Genomic DNA, 25,812 nt, shown 5'->3' with positions numbered 1-25,812 from the left:
AGTACCCCAATGACCAGTAAGATAAAAATAAGTATCTTTATAAATACAACACAGTTTAAACCAATCTAACCAAATTTAAAATTAATTTAGATAAGAACTGCTCCTCCTGGAAGGTCCTGGGTTCGATTCCCAGCTGGCCAGCCAGGGTCATTTCTGTGTGGAGTTTGCATGTTCTTCCTGTGTCTGCTGGGTTCCGGCCAGGAGCAGACATGTCAGACACAGTCCACAGACATGCAGGTCTGATGAATTGGGGATACTAAAGTGCCCCTAGGTGTGAATGTGTGCATGAATGTGCTTGTTTGTCTGTCTGCCCTGTGATGGACAGGTGACCTGTCCAGGGTGGTCCCCTGCCTTCCCCTGCTTGTCTCTCTTTGTTTACAGTGATGTACACTGATCTTACCTTTGTCTACCTTTTTTTTTTATCCTTTTCATTTGTATAAAAATCTTTTTTTTTTTAAAATGCCATTGAAGCAAAATAAATAAATGTAATAATAATTATCTTCAGACAGACCCATGATGCACCCCAGTATAATAATGTTACAATTACAACATCTATAACTGGGACAATTTCTAGTTAATTAAACTGAATTCAAACTATTCCTTAAGGTGCTGGAGATCCTTTGGAACCCCTTAGACCTTCCCATGGGATACCCAAAAAGCATATTCTGAGGACAAGCCTTAACTTCAGCCTGCTGAATTCTTCATTTACACCTTTCATAACTGTAGGCTTAATTATCATGATAATACACTAGGCCCATCATTCACCTGGCAATTTCCAGCATCAACAGAAACTAGCTTTGGGAAATAATGACCTCAAGGAAGTAGAGGTAATATTTAAATTACAGTAATCCAAGGTAGAAACCTGACAACTTTGCTATGGTGTGTTAATTTCTTGTATGTGTGTAAGTGTCTGCACCATAGTTGTCTAAACTCCCAACAGCTTGATTTGCTGTGGGTTTTTTTATTATTATTATTATCAATGTTAAAAAAAAAGAAAAAAAAAAAAAAAAAAAGAAGTGCAGACCATTTAGGCTTTAACTGACAAAAAGGGGGGTTAAGTATGTTCTAAGTATCTTACTCTGTTTTTGTCTGGTCTGTGTGCTCTCACTCGCTAATCAAACTGTTGCCAATTTTGCATGACGCACCTTTAAGTAGGCTACCTTAGAGAAACTGCAGATGATATGGTAACCATTAATGTTTCATTTAAGACCCCCCTCACCCTCCATGGAAAGACTGGTACAGACCTCTTAGCAATGTTCTCATTTACAGGAATTAATTTCCACAAATTGTGGTAATGATTTATTGATGTTGAAATACTACACTTAGCCCATTAAAAATAATATTCCATAGATGCAAGCAAAGCTAACAGACATATGTAGGTTCATACAGTGATGTAAGGGCTTTACTGTTTGTGGGTTTGATAATAGGCTATGACACAAACTGTATTCATAGTAATGTCATGTACAGTACCTGATGTATTCTTCATATTGCATCAAATACACACAAATTATTTTTTTTCAAGGCACAAATATCATTCACCTCTTCCTTCAAATATATCAGTAATAAAAGAGCTGTACTGATTGTAAGGTTATTTTTGTTCTGCTACTTGCTGTCCTCTTCAGCTTTTTACTCATGCACGCTTCATGCCATCATTATTATGATGCTGTATTCAATTTCTAATCAGAAATAGCACATTTCCACATGGCAGGGTCCTAATTACAACCTCCACATGTTCTCGTGATCCAGCTAACCAAAAACTTGGAGGTCTGCAAGTTCTTCTTTGCTAAATGTATACTGTTCCCACACAGCTAATAATATGTATATAAAATATCTCGCAGGATTAGCTTGCTAATTAGCATAGTTAGCACGTGTAGCCTCACAATTTCAGATATATTTGGTTTAACATTTATTTAATATGTTTAAAAAATAATGCTGTGCTGACTCTCCAGTGTACACTGCCATGATAACATCAGGTATAACTGTACTACCAAAATCAGGGATAAGAAATCTTGAAACTTGGTAACTTGGTGAGCTACTCCAGTGCATTTTTCCAGGTGTTCAGCAGTTCTGACCTGCTGATATTTCTGGAGCATAGTAGCAGTTCTTCTGGAGGGTACATCATGTCAGATGGCTCTCAAGTTGTGGAGTTCACTCATTATGATAGGTTTATGACAGGAAAACCCTTCATCCTACAGTAATATGAGAAACAGTGATTTTTTCATGGTGAATCATTGTCACAGTACATTTCAGACATGTGAATATTTTAAGTAGCAAACCAGTGTGAGATATGGACTTCAGTCTACGCACACACTGCCTGTAACATGATCAACAAACAACCAGTGGTTCATTGATTTCCAACACAGCTGACCGTTCAGAGAACTACTGCCAGTGTGTAGATGGTCAACAATAGTAATCAGCTGTCAACAGTTGATCAGACTGTGGTGCCTCCCTGTTTCCCCACTGATGACATTTTGTTTCATGAAAACTAGTTCTCACTTGTAAGTACCACATGGATAAGAATGTGATTACACCCAGTTTCCCAGTTCTCTAAAGCTTTTATCTGGGTACAGCAATAAATATCTAAATTCAAATACTTAACAATAGGTTGCATTTGTTGTTGGGAGCAATGGGAAAGTTCTTAAGTGTTTATGTTGTCTTGTTTTCTGTATACTGAATAAAGGGATTGTTCAACCATTCTGAATATTGTAATATTAGTTCACTTTCCCCCTTGCTGTTCTGTAGGACAGTAGTGGTGCTATCTTCCTCTCATTACTGAGTGCTGGACACTGGCTGGATGCTTCACACGCTAACAGCCAGGGGTGGGTGGGGGGGGGGGGAGTGGGCTAGGAGGGAAGTGAAATAATGTCAATTATTTCAAAATGGATGAACCATACCTTTAATGCTATGTTGTTAGTGCTCTTGAACTAGCTAGATTTGCTCATAAAAATATGTTATTTAAGACAAAACCAAAGCGCTGAAAAACATAGTTTGATTGTTCTAAACTCTGTAGCTGCAGACTATTACATAGAGGCATTTGGAGCCTCTGGCCCCCCAGTGATTTGTCAGAACAGAGCATCACATCAACCAAAGTGTCAGCACATGCTCAGTTGTACAGCAGCTTTGCAAGTGCAAAAACACATTTTATCTAAATATTCAAAATATATATTAACTAGATTTTTGGTGACTTCATTATTTAGCTGCTCCAGTGACAGACATTTGTTTGTGTGTGTGCTGAGTGTGTAGTCCTGGCTTCTTTAGTGTTTCCAGGCAATGGGACACATGACAGAAATCCAGATTGGAATGATCAGAAGTGTGTTTGTGTTTTCCTGCAGGCCCTAAAAGAGACAGAAAATAAATTTAGCTTGAAGGCATATGTCCCGTGCTCTCAGAGACAACAAGCTCATTGTTTACAGGGTATGGAAGGTGAAGAAAAAAGGTCTAAGATTGAGGGACAAACACAAAAATATGAGATGCATTAAACATTACTAAGAAATTCAAACAAACAGAACTGAGTAGAACTCGTACCTCAGATGAGGACACAGGACTTGGGAGGTCTGAATGGGTTGTCGCTAGACGGAACTCCCATGAGGAGAGGGTCTTTGTGGGCATTTTGCAAACAGAAGGTTTTCAGATCTGCAGCAGCCTGAGAAACCTGCATTCACACAAGAGATGAAGACACTACTCATTGCTGGTCAATACTTCTCCCGGGACTGGTACCTGGAATTCAGTATTGGCACTATTATGATACTTTTTTTTTTTTTTTTTTTTTTTGGTACCTTAGGTGTTTTTTTGTTTTGTTTTGTTTTTTGGCTACAAGGTTTGCTAAAAGATTTGACAAAATATCTCAATTTTGCATGTTGTGACTTTGCATATTTATTTCTATTAAATATTTGTATACAAACAGCTATATATATATGCAATATTTTGTTCAAAGCTATCTCTCTCTCTCTCTCTCTACATGTGCATATGTATGTATACATCCACACACACATATATACCTCACATTCTCATGGAAAAAGACTATGACATTGCAAATAGTCTTCATCCAAGCACAGGAAGTGTAGCCAAATTTTTGAGCATTCTGGTGACACTTGTCCATGGTTTTCCCTGCCGGCACCTCTGAGGTGGTTAAAGGCATGCGTGCTGCAAGTCAAACAGAGCAGGTACCTAAATGCAGCACCACACTTACAGTGACTTACGTACTCAGTCGTATAATCTTAATTCAGCCTGTGTTTCTGTACACAGCCCTGTTACTGGGTTTACTGCAGGAAAGTGTATTAAAGGACCATAACAGTGATTTAAATGTTTGGCCCATTTATTAGCATTTCCTTGGGCGTCCCAGTAGCTCACATGATAACAGCGCGCACCAATTGCTAAGTCCTGATCGCAGCGTCCTGGGTTCAAATCTGACCTCAGGCCATTTGCTGCATGTCATCCCCTCTCTCTCTGCCCTGCCTTTTCCATTTCTCTCTACTGTGACTGTCAAAGCAGAAATGTCAAAAAATAAATAAATAAACAACAATAATCATATCATCATCAACATCATAACCATCATAATCAACATCATAAAAAAATTCCCCACATTTTATATTGCAGCAAATCATGCAGGGGGATTCCACAACATACAATAAAAAACACTGATTTTAAAATATGATTTTTTGGTTGTGACAACCGCCTCATAATGTTCAAAGTCATTAAGATTCATAAACTGCAGAACTAATGATTGGCTGCAGAAAGCAAAAGTTTCCCCAGGGACTGTTTCACTGTACAATGTACTTCCTCTCATTTTTGTCTGTTATTTTTATTGTCTGAAATAAAGAATTTATTATTTTTATTATTTACAGCGGAGGCCGTTTGACTCCAGATTTCAAAAAGTCATCAAAACACAACAGTGCTGCTGCTTTTAGGAAAATTAATGTGGATGACATTATTTGTGGTGATGAAATACTGGTGTGAAGAAAGTCTGAAGTCTCTAAAAGTTTATTTTCATATTATAATGGAATAAATGGAATTTGGATAAAAGGAAGGAAAAATTATAAAATAGTTACAAAACTTCTAAAATACGACTGCTTGCTTTGGGAAAAGTTTAGCAGAAACTTGAAGTTTCTACATTTTGTAGCTCTTCTTTGGATCTAATCAGAGAATGTTGTTGCTGTGGGCTTTGTCTTGCTTGCATTGCTGCCTTCATTGCAGTACAATCACAATTTTGATATACTACTGACTCAACCATCATCTGGGGAGATGCTGAGATTTCTGGGGCAGTTTCAAGACAGTCTTGATGCACTCTCACCTACTGGCATTTTCAACTGCTGTTAGGCATGTGATTTTGATTATTGTGGCAATATAATTCTACTCGTTTACATCCATGTTGTTCCAAAACATACTAGGTTTCATTGCATTTCAAAGCACAACTCGACTAGATGAGCTTTCACTGACAGCTTGCTCGGGCACTTGAAAGTAGTGTGCTCTCTGTTCTGAGCCTCCCGACAATCACACCAGTCACACGCCGACACAATCAACAAAGCTACTACTGTGCTGCAGCAGCACACACACAATCTGCTGGCTTCTGCACACTCCACAGCAAGGCAGGAAATAACATGAAGACTTTTAAGTGACTCATTTAGAGAGCATGAGAATAAATGACTTGGGAAAAAAATCGTGGAGTGGTGAGACAGGATGTGATGCAACATTTTCTAATTCAGTGCTAGATATATTGAATAAGAGCTGATTTCAGTACGAGATAGTTTGAATAAGATGGATTGGACTAGTCAGTCAACAAATCCAGATGTTGATAAATCCATATTATCATCCTAAACGAATATACAAAACTTTTGCTGGTTACTGTTTAAGAGCTAAGATTCGCTTACTTTTCTACATTTCATATCATTATAAAATGATATTTTGTGACTAAATAAGTAACCTCAAGACATCACTTAGGCTTTAGTAATTTGTTATGGGCATCTGTCATTATTTTTACAATTACAAATTCTTCTTCTTATTATTATTATTATTATCATTATTATTAACATAGTTACAAACTACGAGTTAGAAAATAATAATTATGATTGAATGATTAATCAATAATGAATATTATCATTCAGTGGAGTGTTTCGAAAATGTTGTTGGGGAGATAGTGGATGAACTCTGAATTCTGTTTCCCACTTTTTATTTTGTGAAATAGCTTTTAACATTTTAACCAGACCTAAATATTTCACGTTAATTCATATTATTGCTGAAATCATAATAAGAAAATATTTTTAACATAAGTTTGATATAAACTAAGTTTGAAACTAGTATCAAACTGAGTTATACGAGGTTATAAAAGCAAATATCAATACTTCTGACTGCTATTTTTGTTTGTTTGTTTGTTTGTTTGTTTGTTTGTTTTGCTCTGACTATCAGGACTGCAGTGATGGATAAATCCATCCACCTTGAATTTATCACTTTTTTATTTGGGTAAAAATAATTTTTTTTAATAAAAATCTTATTTCTTGAGGCATGAATATTTTATGCAAATTCACACTGTGTCTCAGTTAATGTCTGACATCAGAACAAATACATTCATCTCACAATTATTACCAAAAAAGCATGTATACATCATAGAAAAATGGTTTCAAACTGATGTAAATTTTACGATCACTTTTTTCACAAAACAAAAGCATTAATGCATGGTCAAATATAGCTGATTTTATGTTCACCTTTTTTTTTAACCAGACCAAAATACACATAAATGGATATTACAGCCAACATCATAATATGAAATATTTTTCATGCATTTGACAAAAACACTCCAACTGATGTCAAGTTATATGTGGATATTTTTTTAAGGAATGGAAGCATACATCACTAATTTTCTGAACATATTTGTGCTTTTAGCAGTTGCTTTGCCCTATAGTGAAGGCTGACTCACCTTTATATGTTGTTACGTGAATTTTAAATTTTTATTACAACCACGATTTAATGGTGGGTAAATCCTCATATCTTTTCATTTGGAGGAAAAAAAAGTTTTACTTCTTGGGGCTTAAGCATTTTACATAAATTCATAATGTATCTCAGTTAATGTCTGAAAGTAAGAGAAATGCATTAATCTCATAAATATTACCAAAAAAATCGTGAATCTTGAAAAGTAAAAATGTATGTATTTCATGAGGAATCTGACGTAACATAACATACACTTGCTTTTTTATTATATTTTATGTCCTTTACACCACTTACAAGCCACTGATGAAACAATACAAAATGTCCCTTGCAAAAGCAGCGATTATCATCATCATCGTCATCATTATTGTTGTTATTAGTATTAGTATTATTATTGCAAATTTAATTAAATTTAGCATTTTTTGCTTTATTTAGGTAATTATTATAAGATTTTTCCAAATGTTTTAATATTTCTACTGTTTCACCTTGCTAATTGGTCTACTTGTCATGTAATTTTTATTTATTTATTTATTTATTTATTATTTTTTACTTTTTTGTTACTATTTTGATAATATTAGAGAAATGATCAGTGGGAATTAAATTAAAAATATATTTCCTGTTAACCAATTTTAATAATTTTTTCCCTTTCTTTTGGTAATCAGTAAATATTCATCATTGCTACATCAAAACAACAGCGTAGATCCGTGTGTGTGTGAGGGCAGGGCTGCGCTGTGCTGCTGCTGTTCACCGCCACACAGCACCACACAGGCACAACGCCCACAATGCAAAGCGAAGTTCTCCGAGACTAATTAGCCACAGCTGGCTTCTCATTAGGGAGCGTGACCCTGGAAGCCCCACACAGTCACACCCAGCGAACAAGTTTGCTAAAAGTCTGCTAAAGTCTTTCAAAGCTGTCTCATATACCTTTATGCGGCGGACACTGGCCTCCAGGCGAAGCTGCTTCACTGCCTTCTGGGCAATGACTAAACTGCTGCTGTTGACGCTGTTATTCGACATGCCTGCGCTCCTTTACAGCGAGAGTGACGGAAAGTTAACGGTCAGTCACACCAAGTGTCAAGCAGCATTATCTTTCCCCCCACCCGCATTCTACGAAGACCCGCCCCTGCTCCGTCTCTGACTGGCTAGCCCTAACCTTAACCAACGACGGCAGCGATTACTAGCCAATCACAGGCAGGGCGTAAGGCGGGACTTTCCGGAATGCGGGTGGGGAAAATAAGGACGTCAAATACTCAGGAATTAAAAAAAAAAAAAAAAAAAAAAAAAAACTTTTTCCGGTTACAGCCTTCAAAATAATAGTTGTTACATGAACTTAAATTTATATTGCTACCAGGATTTAACGGTGGATAAATCCTCACATCGAGTTTATTGCCTTTTCATTGGGAGTAAAATAAAACCTTTTACTTTTTGGGGCATACGTATTTTACATAAATTCATCAGCTGTGTCTCAGTTCATACCTAACATTATTATTATCAAATATGTTTTTTTGGTGGAAATTACAACCTGAGCCATCGTTATACAATTGCTTAGCCATGTGTGCCAGTATTACTACCAATTAATCATAGTTACCATAAAATAATAATTTAAAAAAAAAAAAAAAAAACACCTGGTTATACGTTTAATTATGTTAATAATATCTTTAAAAATTGCCTGATTTTAATGTTTAATATTTATTGAAAATTTTATTAAATTATAAATTTTAGTAATCATTAAAAGATAAATTATCAATGCAACTGAATTCTTCATAGTTTTACGAATACATTAATATCTTTACCATTTCCTATTGCTGATTAAATTAAAAGAAATTAAATTTTTATCAATTTTTTATCTTTTATTATTTTAAATTGTATGCAATATTTCTTCTTAGTTGCTTTTCTTCCTTTCTTTCTGTCTTTTTTTTTTCTTTTTTTTTTTTTTTTGCTGTAGCATATTTCGGGTACTATGGTTAGGTTTATAGTAATCATAGCAACTATAACATGGTGCTTTATAGTACCATATTAAAACTGTTGTTACTACATTGTAACCACAGGAAACCATAAGACACAGGAAGCTGGGCTGACTTTTCCCAACCTCAAGAGACTCCACATTGAACTGATGGAGCTGAAAATTCTCCAGAAAAAGAGCGTCCTCTGCAGACAAGCGCTGGCCACCCAGTTTGAGGCAGAGACGAAAATGAGGGAGGATCTCTGTCAGGCAGTGGAGAAGTGAAACTTACAGACTAACTGTTTCTGTATTAACAAATCAAAACTTTAAAAGAGAAAAATGTTGTATGTTGCTGTATGTCAGTCTTTTGCATCAACAGTTATTTATTTTTATGCGCAAAATCAAAGTGTAATCAGATGCCAAAACTGAAAGTGAAAGCATGTCAATGGGATGCAACGCCACTGAAGCTGTACTTTCACTTTACTGTAAATCAGCTGGTGGGCTGATGTGAGACAGCAGCAAATAATTATCAGCCTGCTGGGTGAGTAAACATTTGAAAACTGCTTAAATACTGCCTGTAAAGTATTGTCAGTTACTGAGTATCAGTAGCATGAGAAATATTTTATAGACCTCTTCATGTTTTGTTTGTCCTAGGTATTCATGAACCACTAACAATATAATGGAGATAACTTGTCTGTAAGTATAATCTTATCTTTTTTCATATGATGGGAATGTGAGGGGACATTTTCAGAATCAGAATTAGAATCAGCTTTATTCACCAAGTATGTATGCACATACAAGGAATTTGACTCCAGTTACTTCTATTGCTCTCATGTACTTGCACAGAATTAGACATACAAGCAACAGTAAACAAACATTTAACCACTATGTACAGATGTTTTCATACTTAAAACATCTGTACATATTTTGAGATGTTAACTGATATCTATATAACATTTGCGATAGAAGAAAATACAAGGTTTTAGCTTCAAAGGTACAGTAAGTTCAAGGATCAAGGAAATCTTTACCATTCGTTAAACCAATGTTTTAGCTCATGTATAACACTGTTAGTATTTAGCTACATGAATTTTTCTCCAAGTAATCAAAGTGGTTTGAAAACTGCTCCTTCTGATTCCTCCCCCTCTGTGTCCATGTTGTTTCTCTGCGTCTACATTGCAGTTTTCATGTGGGGCAGGAGGAGAGTAACAAAGGTTGATTTGTCCTCTTCAATTATTCACTAACAAGGTTTATATTTACAGTATGCTTGTGGTTTCTTTATCTCTCCCCAGAGTCATGCCTCAAACTGAAACATCTGGTGAGGACCCTACTTTAATGTTTTCTACATCGACAACATACTCATTTCCTTCACATGTTACTATGTTTCTACAGACGTTTCACTTTAAGTATTGCAGATTTAAGTTAGGATGAAGTGCATTGTTAAGTTTGGGGATCCTGGACTGCTGTAGAGGCAGAATTTTTAGGATTCAACAGGGGACAAACCAGCAAAATAGAATATAACCCAGAAATATAAATACCTTTGACAGCAATGATCAGGTTCTAAAAGTGTGGGGAGAAATGTCCTGCCTGATTGTCCTGCAAGGCAACAATTAAAAAATGAGTTTAAACTAGTTTGAATGTAATAAATGACAGATGGAGGTCCAACAAAAACTGCATGCAGACAATGTGTCTGTGTGAGGTGTGTGTGCATGTGTGCGTATGTGTGTGTACAACATAGTGTTCTTTGTCATACAGAGGACAGTGTGTCCTACATTATTAGTCTCTTAGCATTTGTGAAGCTATAAACAGCAAATGCTTGGTATTGATTTATTCATCATCAAAATTAGAACATTGCGTGCTGAACCTGGTCACAAGCCATGTTGAGTTGTTACCACTAAGAGGCTTTGGTGGGTTACTTCTGCTCTGTCCCTAGAGATGTTCAGTGCTGCCACTCAGAGGGACCACTATCTTATGTCAGGAATAAGTCAGACAAGTCACTTTTCAAGGCTTTCTGCGATTAATCACTAATTGTTCCAGCTCTACTGTAGTGATAATAGTAAGACAAACAAGAAAAGGAATACTTCTAACAAGTAACAAGTCAACAAGTCACATTAACAATTCAAAAAGCAAAACAAATAACCTGAATATGGTATTGCAAAAAGTTGTGATTTACAATATTAAGTTCCAATTTAAATTTAGACTCAATAATATAAAATAATCTATAATATTACTAATTGTGCTTATTCAGGGGCCTCAACTTATTCAGGGAGGTTTCAGTTCATTTGAGCTGAAGGTGAGGCTGTGTGAAATGATTGCTAGATGAATGATGACTTGAACCCAGGACCAAATTATCAACAAGTACAAAGACTCCAAAACAGACCAGGTGAAAAGTGGTTCTGGATGGTCTTTGTCAGTGACGTGTCAGGACGCATTAACGCAGAATTGACTTACAGATGAATGGTGACTTGTATACATTTCTATCTCAGTAGGACCAATCAACAAGTTCCACCCCATTATGGTTGGGAAAACTCTGGGGGCTGAAATTGCCTTCATTGAGGAGCTGAAAGCAACTGGCCAGATTGAGATGACCTCACCTGAACTCTGTGACTTCTTCCTGGTTTTCTGTCCTATCGAGTCACGAGTTGGAACTGACATCAGTGGAGCCATGCAGAACATCCCAGGTAGGAAATCCTCCTGAAAGAACTGTTTGGTGATTGATGTATAAATCCAACCATCCATCCATCCCTCTAGGGATGGGCTGGCACTAGAAAACAATCCTGGCCTTTGCCCCAGACCACCTCACAGAAATGCAATCCTGCTTTTTCATTTGCCTCTCAGATGTGTTCTCTCTGTGCTTGCAGGCGGTAAACAGGTGATCCTGGTGGTGATGCATCACACCATGAGACCTGATGATTTTGCAGGTGACAGCAGGAGACACGTGACAAGGCCGGACATCGTCCTCACTGTGGACTGTCTGTTCTTTGAGGGCAGATTCCTGGACTGTGACCGCAATAAATTTGCATTCAGAGACATCAAGAAGAAAATTGGAGGTCCCTCTCCACAGGTACCGACCAAATTTAGCGACCTAACATATTAGCCCGATATAATGATATATGGGAGTGGTATTGGTAAAATTTTGTCTAAATTCACCAAAACATAGCTGAAAATTGTGTAATATCATGAGTGAACACAAAATACAAGGATTGCATTGGTATAATATACCATATGTATTGACTGTCGTGATACCTATGACACATTATCTGTCAGCTATTTTTGCAACTGTCTTGACCCTGGCATCATTAGATTCAGCAGAAAAGGCTGAACAGTTTTACATATAACATGACCATGTTTGCTTAAAAATGTGCTGGTACAGCAAGACATTTCTGCGAGGATCTGGGATCTGCTAACAAAATCTGTGTTGAACATGATGTCGCTGTCTTCCAAGGGTCATAGAGTCAAAAGTTGAGGTCAGATTGCTTCAACCTTGGTACTATTGGATTCAGCAGACAACACTGGTCATTTTTGGTACATAATATGTGTTTTGTTTGAATTGTGGGGGGGAAAAAACAGGACAATACAGTAGTGCATGTTTAAAACTGGGGCATTTTTGTTTTTTGCAGATATTTGTCAAGACTCAGGACACCCAGCCTCAAACCGAGATAATCTCAGACAAACCAGAGGCCTGTACCATAAAGCTGGATTAAGTCGGGCTTTCTCTTACTTATCTGGCTTCACTTAACGAGACATCAGCACTCAGGATTTTCGGTACCATAAAGCCGGCTATCAACTCACTAATTCAACCCAGGCTTTCCAATCTAGATCTGTGCGCGCTCACATAAAAAGGGCGGAGTTTGCTGCATGCGACCAATCGCAGACATGGAAAAATCTACCCGAGCCGCATACGTCACAACCGAGGAGTAGACAATAATCATTAATAAATACGAGGAATATAAATCAATAATCCAGGCAAAAAGCAACACAGTTGCAGCTGCCAAAAGCCGCAAGGAATGGTGGCAAAAAATCGCCATCTGTGTCAATGCATAAATTAGTGCAATTATAATATTACTTCCCCACCATGACGGCACGAGTAGAACTGACTACAGTAACGTGTGTGTTCAATAAATGAATGTGTCTCCCACTCAGCTATACACTCCCGCAGAGGAACTGGCCCTCTCTCACAGTGAGGGGCGACCCTCGCTGGACCGCTGCCCTCAGTTTGAGTTTCGTCAGAATCGTCACTTTGATTCAACTGGTTTTGATATTTCATTTTATAAAGCATCTGACGCCTCGTGATTATTCTGCTGGTTAAAATATTATTTCACTGTCACTTAAAGACTGTGAAACATTTAGCATCAACTCCCATGTGGACTTTTCAGGGCAGACTCCCTAAATACTAAATATGAGCAAACTAATGGAAACCTAAAGGAGCCCAGAGGCTGGCGTGTATTTTATCAGACTTTTATTTAACCCTCTGAATTAAATTCCCCTAATTTATTTTCATAAACATTAAAAAAAAATCATTAGGCTACATCAGTCTACAAGATCAATTTTTGGTTGGACAGTGCAGTCATGAGTAACAAAAAAAAAATACAAGAAGAATTGTAAAATGTATTCATTTTAATTTTATAAAAGAAGAAGAAAGGGAAAATGGGCAGGCCATTTTCCAAGAGAGCTGACTGGTCAGTAGGTGGGGCTTTTCTACCTGCTGAGCTCTTATCCTGAACTTAACCTGCTCCGGAGCAGGTTAGGTGTTCAGCATACGTTACCACGGCAACGTAGCCCGATAAAAAGTAACCCTGCGTTCCAAATCGCATACTTATACTTTTTACTTTTAGTATGTACTGCAGCTGCCCTTACAAAGTATGTAGTTTAGTATGTATTGGGACATACTAATAATTTTTTCCCCTACTAAATATTATAGTAGTATGAGTATTGGAACGCAGGGCAGGCCACCTTTATGGTACAGAAAAGCCAGGGTTAAGCCTGAAGTTAGCTCGCTAAGCCGAAATCCAGCTTTATGGTACAGGCCTCAGGACATGTGGTCACAGTAGGCTGGCCCTTTCTCCAAGCTGCCTGGATTCAGCTCTGAACCAGGCCCTTTGCTGCTGTCATATCCTCTCTCTGCCACTCTCTGTGCCTGTCTTGTAAAGCAGAGATTCTGAGAAAAATAATCATAAAGAAAAACAAATCCTCTGCAGTGAAAGTCTACGCTGGAAGATATCAAATAGGCCTGCTTTAAAACTTTGCATTCCAGCTACAAGTTACATGTCCAAATGATGCTCTGGACACATTTTCCACAGTTTAGCTTAGTACAGTTTGACTTATAGAAGAGTTGTGGTGGTTTATTTTGTGGTGATTTATTAATTCACTAGAACTACTATCTTATTGCTTTGCTTCAGTGCAATATTAAATTAAGGAGCTATTAGGAAACTACAAAAAGTGTTGAAAAAATGACTGCATTGCTGACAGTTTTATGTTTATTTCTGATTGTAATACATGATTATTAACTTATGCCTTGCTGCGTGAATTTCTCACCTTTGACATTAGACATACTTTGAATAATTTGTTTCGCTTGCTAAGTTGCACTGGTGTCATTTTGCACAAGGTCATAGTGTGGTCATTCTATCTTTATTTATTTTCAGGGGCCCAACACTGCTGGAACAGATGGGGATTCCACGTGGGATCGTAGGTTTTTCTGTAATCATGAATTTAAAACATACTTATACATTTAGAACCTGGCAATAGTTTGCTAACTTGGATGGGATTTCATGAAATTCTCATGCATGAAAAGGGCTTGGATGCACCCAACATTCATGTTGGATAGCTGATAACACTTGTAGACTTTGGTGACTCTATGAACTTCATTCTAGCAGCACCAGCACGCCCAACAGGACATCTGCATTAGGAATAACTTGTGCTTTAACGATATGTTTGAGTCAGAGGCCAGCTGCTGGCCAATGAGAGCTCCTGACTGCACTGTGGGTGGGACATGGTTTATCTTACCTGATGACACTTTTTGACCAACAAGAAATTGATTTTGTTCCGGTTCACAAACCAAATTTTGATCCACTGTGAGCATTTCAACCCAAAATAAATTAGTTCAGAACCCGAAACGTTGGTTCCCAGTTGGAACAAAAAGTTGTGTTACTTTGTTATTTGTTACTTGTTACTTATTTGAACCCAGGACCAAATTATCAACAAGTACAAAGACTCCAAAACAGACCAGGTGAAAAGTGGTTCTGGATGGTCTTTGTCAGTGACGTGTCAGGACGCATTAGCATGGAATTGACTTACAGATGAATGGTGTCTTATATACATTTCTTTCTCAGTAGGACCAATGAACAAGTTCCACCCCATTACGGTTGGGAAAACTCTGGGGGCTGAAATTGCCTTCATTGAGAAGCTGAAAGCAACTGGCCAGATTGAAGTGACCTCACCTGAAATCTGTGACTACCTCCTGGTTTTCTGTCCTATCGAGTCACGAGTTGGAACTGACATCAGTGGAGCCATGCAGAACATCCCAGGTAGGAAATCCTCCTGAAAGAACTGTTTGGTGATTGATGTATGAATCCAACCATCCATCCCTCTAAGGATGGCCTTTGCCCCAGACCACCTCACAGAAATGCAATCCTGTTTTTTCATTTGCCTCTCAGATGTGTTCTCCTTGTGCTTGCAGGCGGTAAACAGGTGATCCTGGTGGTGATGCATCACACCATGAGACCTGATAATTTTGCAGGTGACAGCAAGAGACACGTGACAAGGCCGGACATCGTCCTCACTGTGGACTGTCTGTTCTTTGAGGGCAGATTCCTGGACTGTGACCGCAATAAAATTGCATTCAGAGACATCAAGAAGAAAATTGGAGGTCCCTGTCCACAGGTACCGACTAAATTTAGTGACCTAACATATTAGCCGGATATAATTATATATGGGAGTGGTATTGGTAAAGTTTTGTCTAAATTCACCAAATCATAGCTGAAAATTGTGTAATAACATGACCTCAAAATACAAGGATTGCATTGGTGTAATATACCATATGTATTGACTGCCATGATGCCTATGACACATGATCTGCCAGCTATTTTGCAGCTGTCTTGACCCTGGCATCATTAGATTCAGCAGAAAGGGCTGAACAGTTTTACATATAACATGACCATGTTTGCTTAAAAATGTGCTGGTACAGCAAGACATTTCTGTGAGGATCTGGGATCTGCTAACAAAATCTGTGTTGAACATGATGTTGCTGTCTTCCAAGGGTCATAGAGTCAAAAGTTGAGGTCAGATTGCTTCGACCTTGGTAGTATTGGATTCAGCAGACAACGCTGGTCATTTTTGGTACATAATATGTGTTCTGTTTGAATTGTGGGTGTGGATTGTGGGGAGAAAAAAACAGGACAATACGGTAGTGCATATTGAACACTGGGGCATTTTTGTTTTTTGCAGATATTTGTCAAGACTCAGGACACCCAGCCTCAAACCGAGATAATCTCAGACAAACCAGGACATGTGGTCACAGTAGGCTGGCCTTTTCTTCAAGCTGCCTGGGTTCAGCTCTGAACCAGGCCCTTTGCTGCTGTCATACCCTCTCTCTGCCACTCTCTGTGCCTGTCTAGTAAAGCAGAGATTCTGAGAGAAATAATCATAAAGAAAAACAAATCCTCTGCAGTGAAAGCCTACGCTGGAAGATATCAAATAGGCCTGCTTTAAAACTTTGCGTTCCAGCTACAAGTTACATGTCCAAATGATGCTCTGGACACAGTTTAGCTCAGTACAGTTTGACTTACAGAAGAGTTGTGGTGGTTTATTTTGTGGGGATTTATTAATTCACTAGAACTACTATATTATTGCTTTGTTTCATTGCAATGTTAAATTAAGGAGCTATTAGGAAACTACAAAAAGTGTTGAGAAAATGACTGCATTGCTGACAGTATTGTGTTTATTTCTGATTGTAATACATGATTTTTAACTTATGCCTTGCTGCGTGAATTTCTCACCCTTGGCATTAGACATACTTTGAATAATTTGTTTCGCTTGCTAAGTTGCACTGGTGTTATTTTGCACAAGGTCATAGTGTGGTCATTCTTTCTTTCTTTATTTTCAGGGGCCCAACTCTGCTGGAACAGTTGGGGATTCCACGTGGGATCGTAAGTTTGTCTGTAATCATGAATTTAAAACATACTTATATGTTTAGAACCTGGCAATAGTTTACTAACTTGGATGGGATTTCATGAAATTCTCATGCATGAAAAGGGCTTGGATGCTCCCAACACTCATGTTGGGTAGCTGATAACACTTGTCGACTTTGGTGACTCCATGAATTTCATTCTAGCAGCACCAGCACGGCCAACAGGACATCTGCATTAGGAATAACTTGTGTTTGAACGATATGTTTGAGTCAGAGGCCAGCTGCTGGCCAATGAGAGATTCTGACTGCACTGTGGGTGGGACGTAGTTTATCTTACCTGATGACACTTTTTGACCAACAAGAAATTGATTTTGTTCCGGTTCACAAACCAAATTTTGATCCACTGTGAGCATTTCAACCCAAAATAAATTAGTTCAGAACCCAAAACGTTGGTTCCCAGTTGGAACAAAACGTTGTAGTACTTTGTTACTTGTTACTTGTTACTTACTTGAACCCAGGACCAAATTATCAACAAGTACCAAGACTCCAAAACAGACCAGGTAAAAAGTGGTTCTGGATGGTCTTTGTCAGTGACGTGTCAGGACGCATTAGCGCAGAATTGACTTACAGATGAATGGTGACTTATATACATTTCTATCTCAGTAGGACCAATGAACAAGTTCCACCCCATTACGGTTGGGAAAACTCTGGGGGCTGAAATTGCCTTCATTGAGAAGCTGAAAGCAACTGGCCAGATTGAGATGACCTCACCTGAACTCTGTGACTACTTCCTGGTTTTCTGTCCTATCGAGTCACGAGTTGGAACTGACATTAGTGGAGCCATGCAGAACATCCCAGGTAGGAAATCCTCCTGAAAGAACTGTTTGGTGATTGATATATGAATCCAACCATCCATCCATCCATCCATCCATCCATCCATCCATCCATCCATCCATCTCTAGGGATGGGCTGGCACTAGAAAACAATCCTGGCCTTTGCCCCAGACCGCCTCACAGAAATGCAATCCTGTTTTTTCATTTGCCTCTCAGATGTGTTCTCCTTGTGCTTGCAGGCGGTAAACAGGTGATCCTGGTGGTGATGCATCACACCATGAGACCTGATGATTTTGCAGGTGACAGCAGGAGACACGTGACAAGGCCGGACATCGTCCTCACTGTGGACTGTCTGTTCTTTGAGGGCAGATTCCTGGACTGTGACCGCAATAAATTTGCATTCAGAGACATCAAGAAGAAAATTGGAGGTCCCTGTCCACAGGTACCGACCAAATTTAGTGACCTAACATATTAACCCGATATAATGATATATGGGAGTGGTATTGGTAATATTTTGTCTAAATTCACCAAAACATAGCTGAAAATTGTGTAATATCATGAGTGAACACAAAATACAAGGATTGCATTGGTATAATATACCATATGTATTGACTGTCGTGTTACCTATGACACATTATCTGCCAGCTATTTTTGCAACTGTCTTGACCCTGGCATCATTAGATTCAGCAGAAAAGACTGAAAATTTTTACGTATAACATGACCATGTTTGCTTAAAAATGTGCTGGTACAGCAAGACATTTCTGTGAGGATCTGGGATCTGCTAACAAAATCTGTGTTGAACATGATGTCACTGTCTTCCAAGGGTCATAGAGTCAAAAGTTGAGGTCAGATTGCTTCGACCTTGGCAGTATTGGATTCGGCAGACAACATTGGTCATTTTTGGTACATAATATGTGTTCTGTTTGAATTGTGGGGGGGAAAAAACAGGACAATACAGTAGTGCATGTTTAAAACTGGGGTCTTTTTGTTTTTTGCAGATATTTGTCAAGACTCAGGACACCCAGCCTCAAACCGAGATAATCTCAGACAAACCAGGACATGTGGTCACAGTAGGCTGGCCTTTTCTTCAAGCTGCCTGGGTTCAGCTCTGAACCAGGCCCTTTGCTGCTGTCATACCCTCTCTCTGCCACTCTCTGTGCCTGTCTAGTAAAGCAGAGATTCTGAGAAAAATAATCATAAAGAAAAACAAATCCTCTGCAGTGAAAGCCTACGCTGGCAGATATCAAATAGGCCTGCTTTAAAATTTTGCATTCCAGCTACAAGTTACATGTCCAAATGATGCTCTGGACACATTTTCCACAGTTTAGCTCAGTACAGTTTGACTTACAGAAGAGTTGTGGTGGTTTATTTTGTGGGGATTTATTAATTCACTAGAACTACTATATTATTGCTTTGTTTCATTGCAATGTTAAATTAAGGAGCTATTAGGAAACTACAAAAAGTGTTGAGAAAATGACTGCATTGCTGACAGTATTGTGTTTATTTCTGATTGTAATACATGATTTTTAACTTATGCCTTGCTGCGTGAATTTCTCACCCTTGGCATTAGACATACTTTGAATAATTTGTTTCGCTTGCTAAGTTGCACTGGTGTTATTTTGCACAAGGTCATAGTGTGGTCATTCTTTCTTTCTTTATTTTCAGGGGCCCAACTCTGCTGGAACAGTTGGGGATTCCACGTGGGATCGTAAGTTTGTCTGTAATCATGAATTTAAAACATACTTATATGTTTAGAACCTGGCAATAGTTTACTAACTTGGATGGGATTTCATGAAATTCTCATGCATGAAAAGGGCTTGGATGCTCCCAACACTCATGTTGGGTAGCTGATAACACTTGTCGACTTTGGTGACTCTATGAACTTGCTGCTGGCCAATGAGAGATCCTGACTGGACTGTGGGTGGGACATAGTTTATCTTACCTGATGACACTTTTTGACCAACAAGAAATTGATTTTGTTCCGGTTCACAAACCAAATTTTGATCCACTGTGAGCATTTCAACCCAAAATAAATTAGTTCAGAACCCAAAATGTTGGTTCCCAGTTGGAACAAAAAGTTGTAGTACTTTGTTACTTGTTACTTGTTACTTACTTGAACCCAGGACCAAATTATCAACAAGTACCAAGACTCCAAAACAGACCAGGTGAAAAGTGGTTCTGGATGGTCTTTGTCAGTGACGTGTCAGGACGCATTAGCGCAGAATTGACTTACAGATGAATGGTGACTTATATACATTTCTATCTCAGTAGGACCAATGAACAAGTTCCACCCCATTACGGTTGGGAAAACTCTGGGGGCTGAAATTGCCTTCATTGAGAAACTGAAAGCATTTGGCCAGATTGAAGTGACCTCACCTGAACTCTGTGACTACTTCCTGGTTTTCTGTCCTATCGAGTCACGAGTTGGAACTGACATCAGTGGAGCCATGCAGAACATCCCAGGTAGGAAATCCTCCTGAAAGAACTGTTTGGTGATTGATGTATGAATCCAACCATCCATCCCTCTAAGGATGGCCTTTGCCCCAGACCACCTCACAGAAATGCAATCCTGTTTTTTCATTTGCCTCTCAGATGTGTTCTCCTTGTGCTTGCAGGCGGTAAACAGGTGATCCTGGTGGTGATGCATCACACCATGAGACCTGATGATTTTGCAGGTGACAGCAGGAGACACGTGACAAGGCCGGACATCGTCCTCACTGTGGACTGTCTGTTCTTTGAGGGCAGATTCCTGGACTGTGACCGCAATAAAATTGCATTCAGAGACATCAAGAAGACAGTTGGAGGTCCCCGTCCACAGGTACCGGCTAAATTTAGCGACCTAACATATTAGCCGGATATAATGATATATGGGAGTGGTATTGTCCTTTTTTAAAGAATTTTTAGCATTTTTGCTTAATGTGGATAATCACAGTGGAGAGCAACAGAAAAGACAGGACAGAGAAAGAAGTTGACATTCAGCAAAGAGCCCAGGTTGAACTTGAATCCAAGCCACGGAGACAAGAACTGGTGCACTGAAGTCGAATAGAGTACAGTAGTCATTGTTCTGTTTACCGTGGTTATTTGGCTGATCATGGTTATTTGCTATGGTAACAAAACAAATGAGAAACACCTATGAGTGTGTCTCACTGTCCTGAGAATTGTGGAGATTTGTTGTACTGTGACTAACTAAAGTAATGTGTCCTGTGTCCTGCTTTGTTACACAAGTGGTAGAGAGAATTAACTGAAATTTGACACTGGTGACAACTCAGTAACTTCAGTTCTTTCAAGTATACTACTGGTGCTTTAAAAAGGATATATGGCATAAAACTGAGGACAAGACCAGGGTAGGATATCCAAAAATGAAAAGTAAAACATTTTGATCATGGAACTTTCCTAAGCATTAAAAATGTTCATCTACACTTTCTCCATCCTCAAATTAAACACGGCACAGTTGATCCGTATGATTGGGAGTGCTGCACAGTGTGGTTTAATTATTAAAAGTTACTTTGGCTGCTGTTAGCACATCTGTCTGTCAGTTATCTTTGGGTTTCAGCAGGAAAGCATCCATACATTGGCTTGGCACATCTGTTTTTGAGCCACATGTTTCTTGGGAAAATATGGTTTAGAGATATTAATACAAACGGAGCTATCTCTATTTTCCAAATGAACGTTTCAAATGGTGGAAAACCACAGTATTGCTGACTATTTCATGTTTGTTTCTGACTGTAATGCTTGATTTTTAATTTATGCATGTATTTCTCACCGTTGACATCAGACACACTTTGAATATTTTTGTTTTGCTTGCTAAGTTATATTGGTATTATTTTGTACAAGGTCATAGTGTGATCATTCTTTTTTTATTTACTCCAAGCATCCCCATTTGCATCTCTATAGTCTTTCATATTACTGAATCAATACACATTTTCTTTATTTATTTACAGGGCCCCAACACTACTGGAACAGATGGCAATTCCATATTGGACCGTAAGTTTTTCTGTTATTGTGAATTTAGAACATACTTGTATTTAGAACTTGGCAATAGTTTGCTAACTTGGATGGGATATCATAAGATTCTCATGCATGAAAAGGGGTTGGATGAACCCAACATTAATGTTGTGTAGCTCATAATATTACAGTTTTTCTCAGTTGCTTTAGTGCATTTCTCAGATCAGAATTGAAAATCTCAAAACTTCTCATTAAACCTCCACAACATTAAATCACTTGTGCACATCACAGTAGCGATTTCTCATTGCTTTGGACAAAGAGCGAATGCTTTTGTACATCATGCAGTTTTGTCAGTGCAATTCTCTGTTGTTTTGTAGCATTATCATCTACTTCATCTACCCCATGCCATCACAACACACTATACTGGTTGAATAGTCATCCCTATAAAACTAACAGTCCTTATTTCATTGCTTGAATCATTACATGCAAAATTGTTGAACTAGTTGTCAAAATCTTTCAGGCATCTATATATATACATATCTTTATATACATGTCTATCATGTTTTTCTCTGGAGATGTCTGCAGTAATTTTCTCAGGTGTATCTCAGCTTTCACTAATGAGGAGGAATGGTTAAAGAATTAGGCTAGTTGTAACCAATGATCAAGCACTTCTCCCTTACAGTTGTGCACAGCTTTGCCCAAGGGGTGTTTCTTGTGTTTGTTGTATGTAAATTACTGTCATTTTTCCTTTGCACAATACTGTAAAAGGCTTTTTTTGTTATAGCCTACTGTAACAATGTCTGTAAACAAGTTGCAATTGAAAAGAGCACAATAAAAGTGTGAATCATACTGTATACAGTGCCTTGTATACTGTAATCAATCACTTCACAAAATACAAAAATATTTAACTTTTAGTTAGACTGTGTAACTCTAGGCCTATAGTTTTCAAAAAGCTGGGCTACACAAATACTGTATAGTGCTGTTATGAGCACTGTCATCTCAGTCACCAAGATCTGATATCGGAAAACAATAACGTTATAACAATAACAACAATAATAAAGCAATGATAAGATGACAAAGGCATTTGACTATCTTGTTCATACACAGTGGTTTAAGGACTTGTCATTTTGATGACACTGACAGTTTCACTAGGTGTCCAACAAGTTGCCACTAGGTGTCCAACAGGTTTTGCAGTTTGCACTAATTGTGTCGTGAAATGCACTAAATCTTGTGCAAATGTTAATAATGATCTGAGAAATGCACTAAAGCAACTGAGAAAAACTGTGATGAACTTTGGTGGCTCCATGACCTTTCCTCTAGTGCCACCAGCAGTTGTAATGTTGTAATGTAATGTAAATTTTGAGTTTTCATGAATTTCTGTTTTTTTGTGTCACTTTTTAGAAAACAATCAACCTAAACATGAAGGAAGCAATAAACAATTTTTGTCATTTCTAACATTGTGTTACAGAATGAGTCCTGTCAAATGTTATAAACTTTCATGTTGCAAGACATTGTTGTTGTTTCTTTGCTCTGTATTTGATGTAACAATTAAATTCAGCTTCTAATCCTTCTATTTTAGAATTGTGCAACTTGTTACCGCGTCCTTTCCAGCGTCTTCTTCGGGGAGATGGAACATCACAGATGAAACAAGAAGGAACCGAAAGAAGAAACAAGGTGAAAAAAGAGAATAAAACAGCCATTTTCAACCGAAAGGAACATCATCGTCCCAGGCGATTTTGAGGTGTACCAGCCACTATGGCAACCAAGAGACAATTTCTCTTAACAGAATACAGATGTTTAATTATCAACATTAAAGTACTAAAATGTGACACCAGCCATGTGTGCTTGTGTGTGTGTGTGTGTCTTGTGTCACATATGTTTAAGTATACAGTTATAAAAATGTGTAGCCTACACTGTAACTCATTATTTTGTTGAATACAATTGTGGTGGTATATCATAATAAATGATCCATGGTCACACATATTAAATAAGTATTCACAGGCATACACAGAGATAATTAGCCCTATGTGTAGATTACACCTGAAATGCCATGGGTTAGTGGGGGATTGTTGATAGTAAATACATAAGTAGCAATTAGCTGGCCCGCCTGCCCCTGGAATTGGGTTGTGGGTTGCCAGGTTGCGATGACAGATGGGTTGAAACTGCATGTAGCATGTGGATTGTGTGTGTATATTGTGTTTCATAGATAATCTGGCAACTTAGGTTATGTTGTTAGGTTGTTGTTTTAATTTAGGTGCTTGTTGTTTTAATTTAAGTGGTTGTTGTTTTAAGTGCTTTGCGAATAGATTTTTTTTGGGATAAAGGGGCAGATTAAATAAGATTATTCTTCTTTCTGCTCCCTTTCATTCAAGATTTGGAATGTTGTGTTTATAGTGTATTGTTTTGTTTGTTTTGTTTTTCAATGAATGAAATAAAATAAATAAATAATAAAATGTCAGACAAACATACAAAACTTATGGATCTGTGCGTGATGATTATGCACTTTTTGTTTTTTCATTATAGTATATTATGTCACAATCTTGAAATAGGCTTTTCCTTGAAATGTAAGCAGAATGTCCTGATTTGTTTTCTGTGAGTGATGCATACAAAACATGAATACTGTTACTGTTTACAGACAAATGGTTTTTGTTTGTAAATATCATATGAGGCTGCTTTATGTTTGAAGAATTAAAGGCATAGACTGTCCCTCCAATGTGCCAAAGTTATGTTTCACAGTTGTAAAGTCTAAGGAGCTTGATTCATATTTGGTTATGCAAACTTTGACTGTCGCACAGAAAAAATAATGTCTGAGCATGTATTTTTATTTCTAAGCATAAGTTTTCAAGACAAAAACTTGTTATAAGGGGGATGAAAACTTGCTACATGTGGCACACTCAGTACCACATAATGACAAACACACACAATGACTCCTGGGAACCTTCAGTGACGCAGATTTTTTTTTTTGTAGCCTTCTCCAGATCTGTGCCTTGCAACACTCCTGTCTCTGAGCTCTGCAGGCAGTTCCTCTGACCTCTTGGTTTTTGATCTGATATGCATTGTCAGCTGTGAGGCCTTCTATAGAGAGGTGTGTGCCTTTCCAAATCATGTCCAGTCAATGTAATTTACCACAGGTGGACTCTAATCAAGGTGTTATAACATCTCAGCAACCATGAAGAGAAGCGGGAGGCACCTCAGCTAAATTTCAAGTGTTGTTGCAGAGGGTCTGAATACTTAATATCAATGTGATATTTCAGTTTTTCCTTTTTAATAAATTTGAAAAAAAAATCTAAAATTCTGTTTTCACTCTGACAATATGGGGTACGTAGATTAACGAGAGAAAAAAATCAATGTAAATGATTGTGGCATCAGACTGCAACATAACAAAAGTCTGGGGGTCTGAATACTTTCTGAATGCACTGTATATGGTGGTTGGTGGTATGGCTTGGGATGAGATGACCAGCAGCACCCTGATAGCTCACCTGATAGAGCATGTGCCATGTAACAAGGCTAAGACTTAACCATAGTGCCCCAAGTTTAAATCCAGCTCAGAACCTTTGCTGCATATTGTCCCCTCTCTATCTATCTATCTAGTATATCATGATATAATTATATATTATGTCATCATAATGCACTTAAAACCACTTCATCTGAAGTATTTCTGAACTATCTATAAAACTTTATCACCGTATCATGTTGTCATGTTCTACCTACAGCAAATAATACAAAGAGAAAGAATATATGGCAAACTCCAAGTAGCTCCATTTTGCCTTCATCACTGACTCATGGATCAGTGTGCTCTTGTCTTTCAGTGCTTTGAGTCTCCAACAGGTTTTAGCAGCATAATATTTAATTGGAGTATTTCTCTTTATACTGTATTTTATAACTCCCCATTTCCAGCACTCAAGTGATACATTTCCAACTTAAAACACAAAAGACATTTTAAAAAATGCAAGACACAGGGCATTTACTATGATATAAATACACTATATTACCAAAAGTATTCGCTCACCCATTCAAATGATCAGAATCAGGTGTCCTAATCACTTGGCCTG

The 25,812-nt window shown here is 38.0% G+C and overlaps 2 protein-coding genes across 8 annotated transcripts; one reads left to right on the top strand and one right to left on the bottom strand.

Moving 5' to 3' along the window:
- Nucleotides 1–1,294: 1,294 nt before the first annotated feature.
- Nucleotides 1,295–8,002, bottom strand: LOC115364345 (guanine nucleotide-binding protein G(I)/G(S)/G(O) subunit gamma-5). Its single transcript, XM_030058874.1, has 3 exons — nucleotides 7,843–8,002; nucleotides 3,526–3,652; nucleotides 1,295–3,335 (listed from the first exon to the last, which is right to left on the bottom strand). The coding sequence occupies exons 1-2, from the start codon at nucleotides 7,933–7,935 to the stop codon at nucleotides 3,527–3,529; spliced, it is 219 nt and encodes a 72-aa protein (XP_029914734.1). The 5' UTR covers nucleotides 7,936–8,002; the 3' UTR covers nucleotides 1,295–3,335; nucleotide 3,526.
- LOC115364333 (uncharacterized) lies at nucleotides 7,839–24,120 on the top strand. 7 transcript variants are annotated; one of them, XM_030058856.1, is made up of 18 exons: nucleotides 7,839–7,975; nucleotides 9,515–9,556; nucleotides 10,150–10,175; nucleotides 11,344–11,538; nucleotides 11,719–11,921; nucleotides 14,500–14,554; nucleotides 15,187–15,381; nucleotides 15,534–15,736; nucleotides 16,301–16,372; nucleotides 16,959–17,001; nucleotides 17,649–17,840; nucleotides 18,055–18,257; nucleotides 18,814–18,885; nucleotides 19,481–19,523; nucleotides 20,084–20,278; nucleotides 20,431–20,633; nucleotides 21,757–21,799; nucleotides 23,340–24,120. In XM_030058856.1, the coding sequence occupies exons 2-18, from the start codon at nucleotides 9,540–9,542 to the stop codon at nucleotides 23,498–23,500; spliced, it is 2,121 nt and encodes a 706-aa protein (XP_029914716.1). In that variant the 5' UTR covers nucleotides 7,839–7,975; nucleotides 9,515–9,539; the 3' UTR covers nucleotides 23,501–24,120. The 7 variants fall into 7 exon arrangements, with proteins under 7 accessions (XP_029914716.1, XP_029914714.1, XP_029914717.1 ...); XM_030058854.1 differs by having other exon boundaries at nucleotides 11,347–11,538; nucleotides 17,646–17,840; nucleotides 23,340–24,119; XM_030058857.1 differs by having other exon boundaries at nucleotides 14,500–14,542; nucleotides 17,646–17,840; nucleotides 23,340–24,119.
- The last annotated feature ends 1,692 nt before the right edge of the window (nucleotides 24,121–25,812 follow it).

This window comes from Myripristis murdjan, chromosome 8 (genome assembly GCF_902150065.1).
Source record: "Myripristis murdjan chromosome 8, fMyrMur1.1, whole genome shotgun sequence".
NCBI classification, from domain to species: Eukaryota; Metazoa; Chordata; class Actinopteri; order Holocentriformes; family Holocentridae; genus Myripristis; species Myripristis murdjan.
This window is presented reverse-complemented; position numbering and strand designations above follow the sequence as displayed.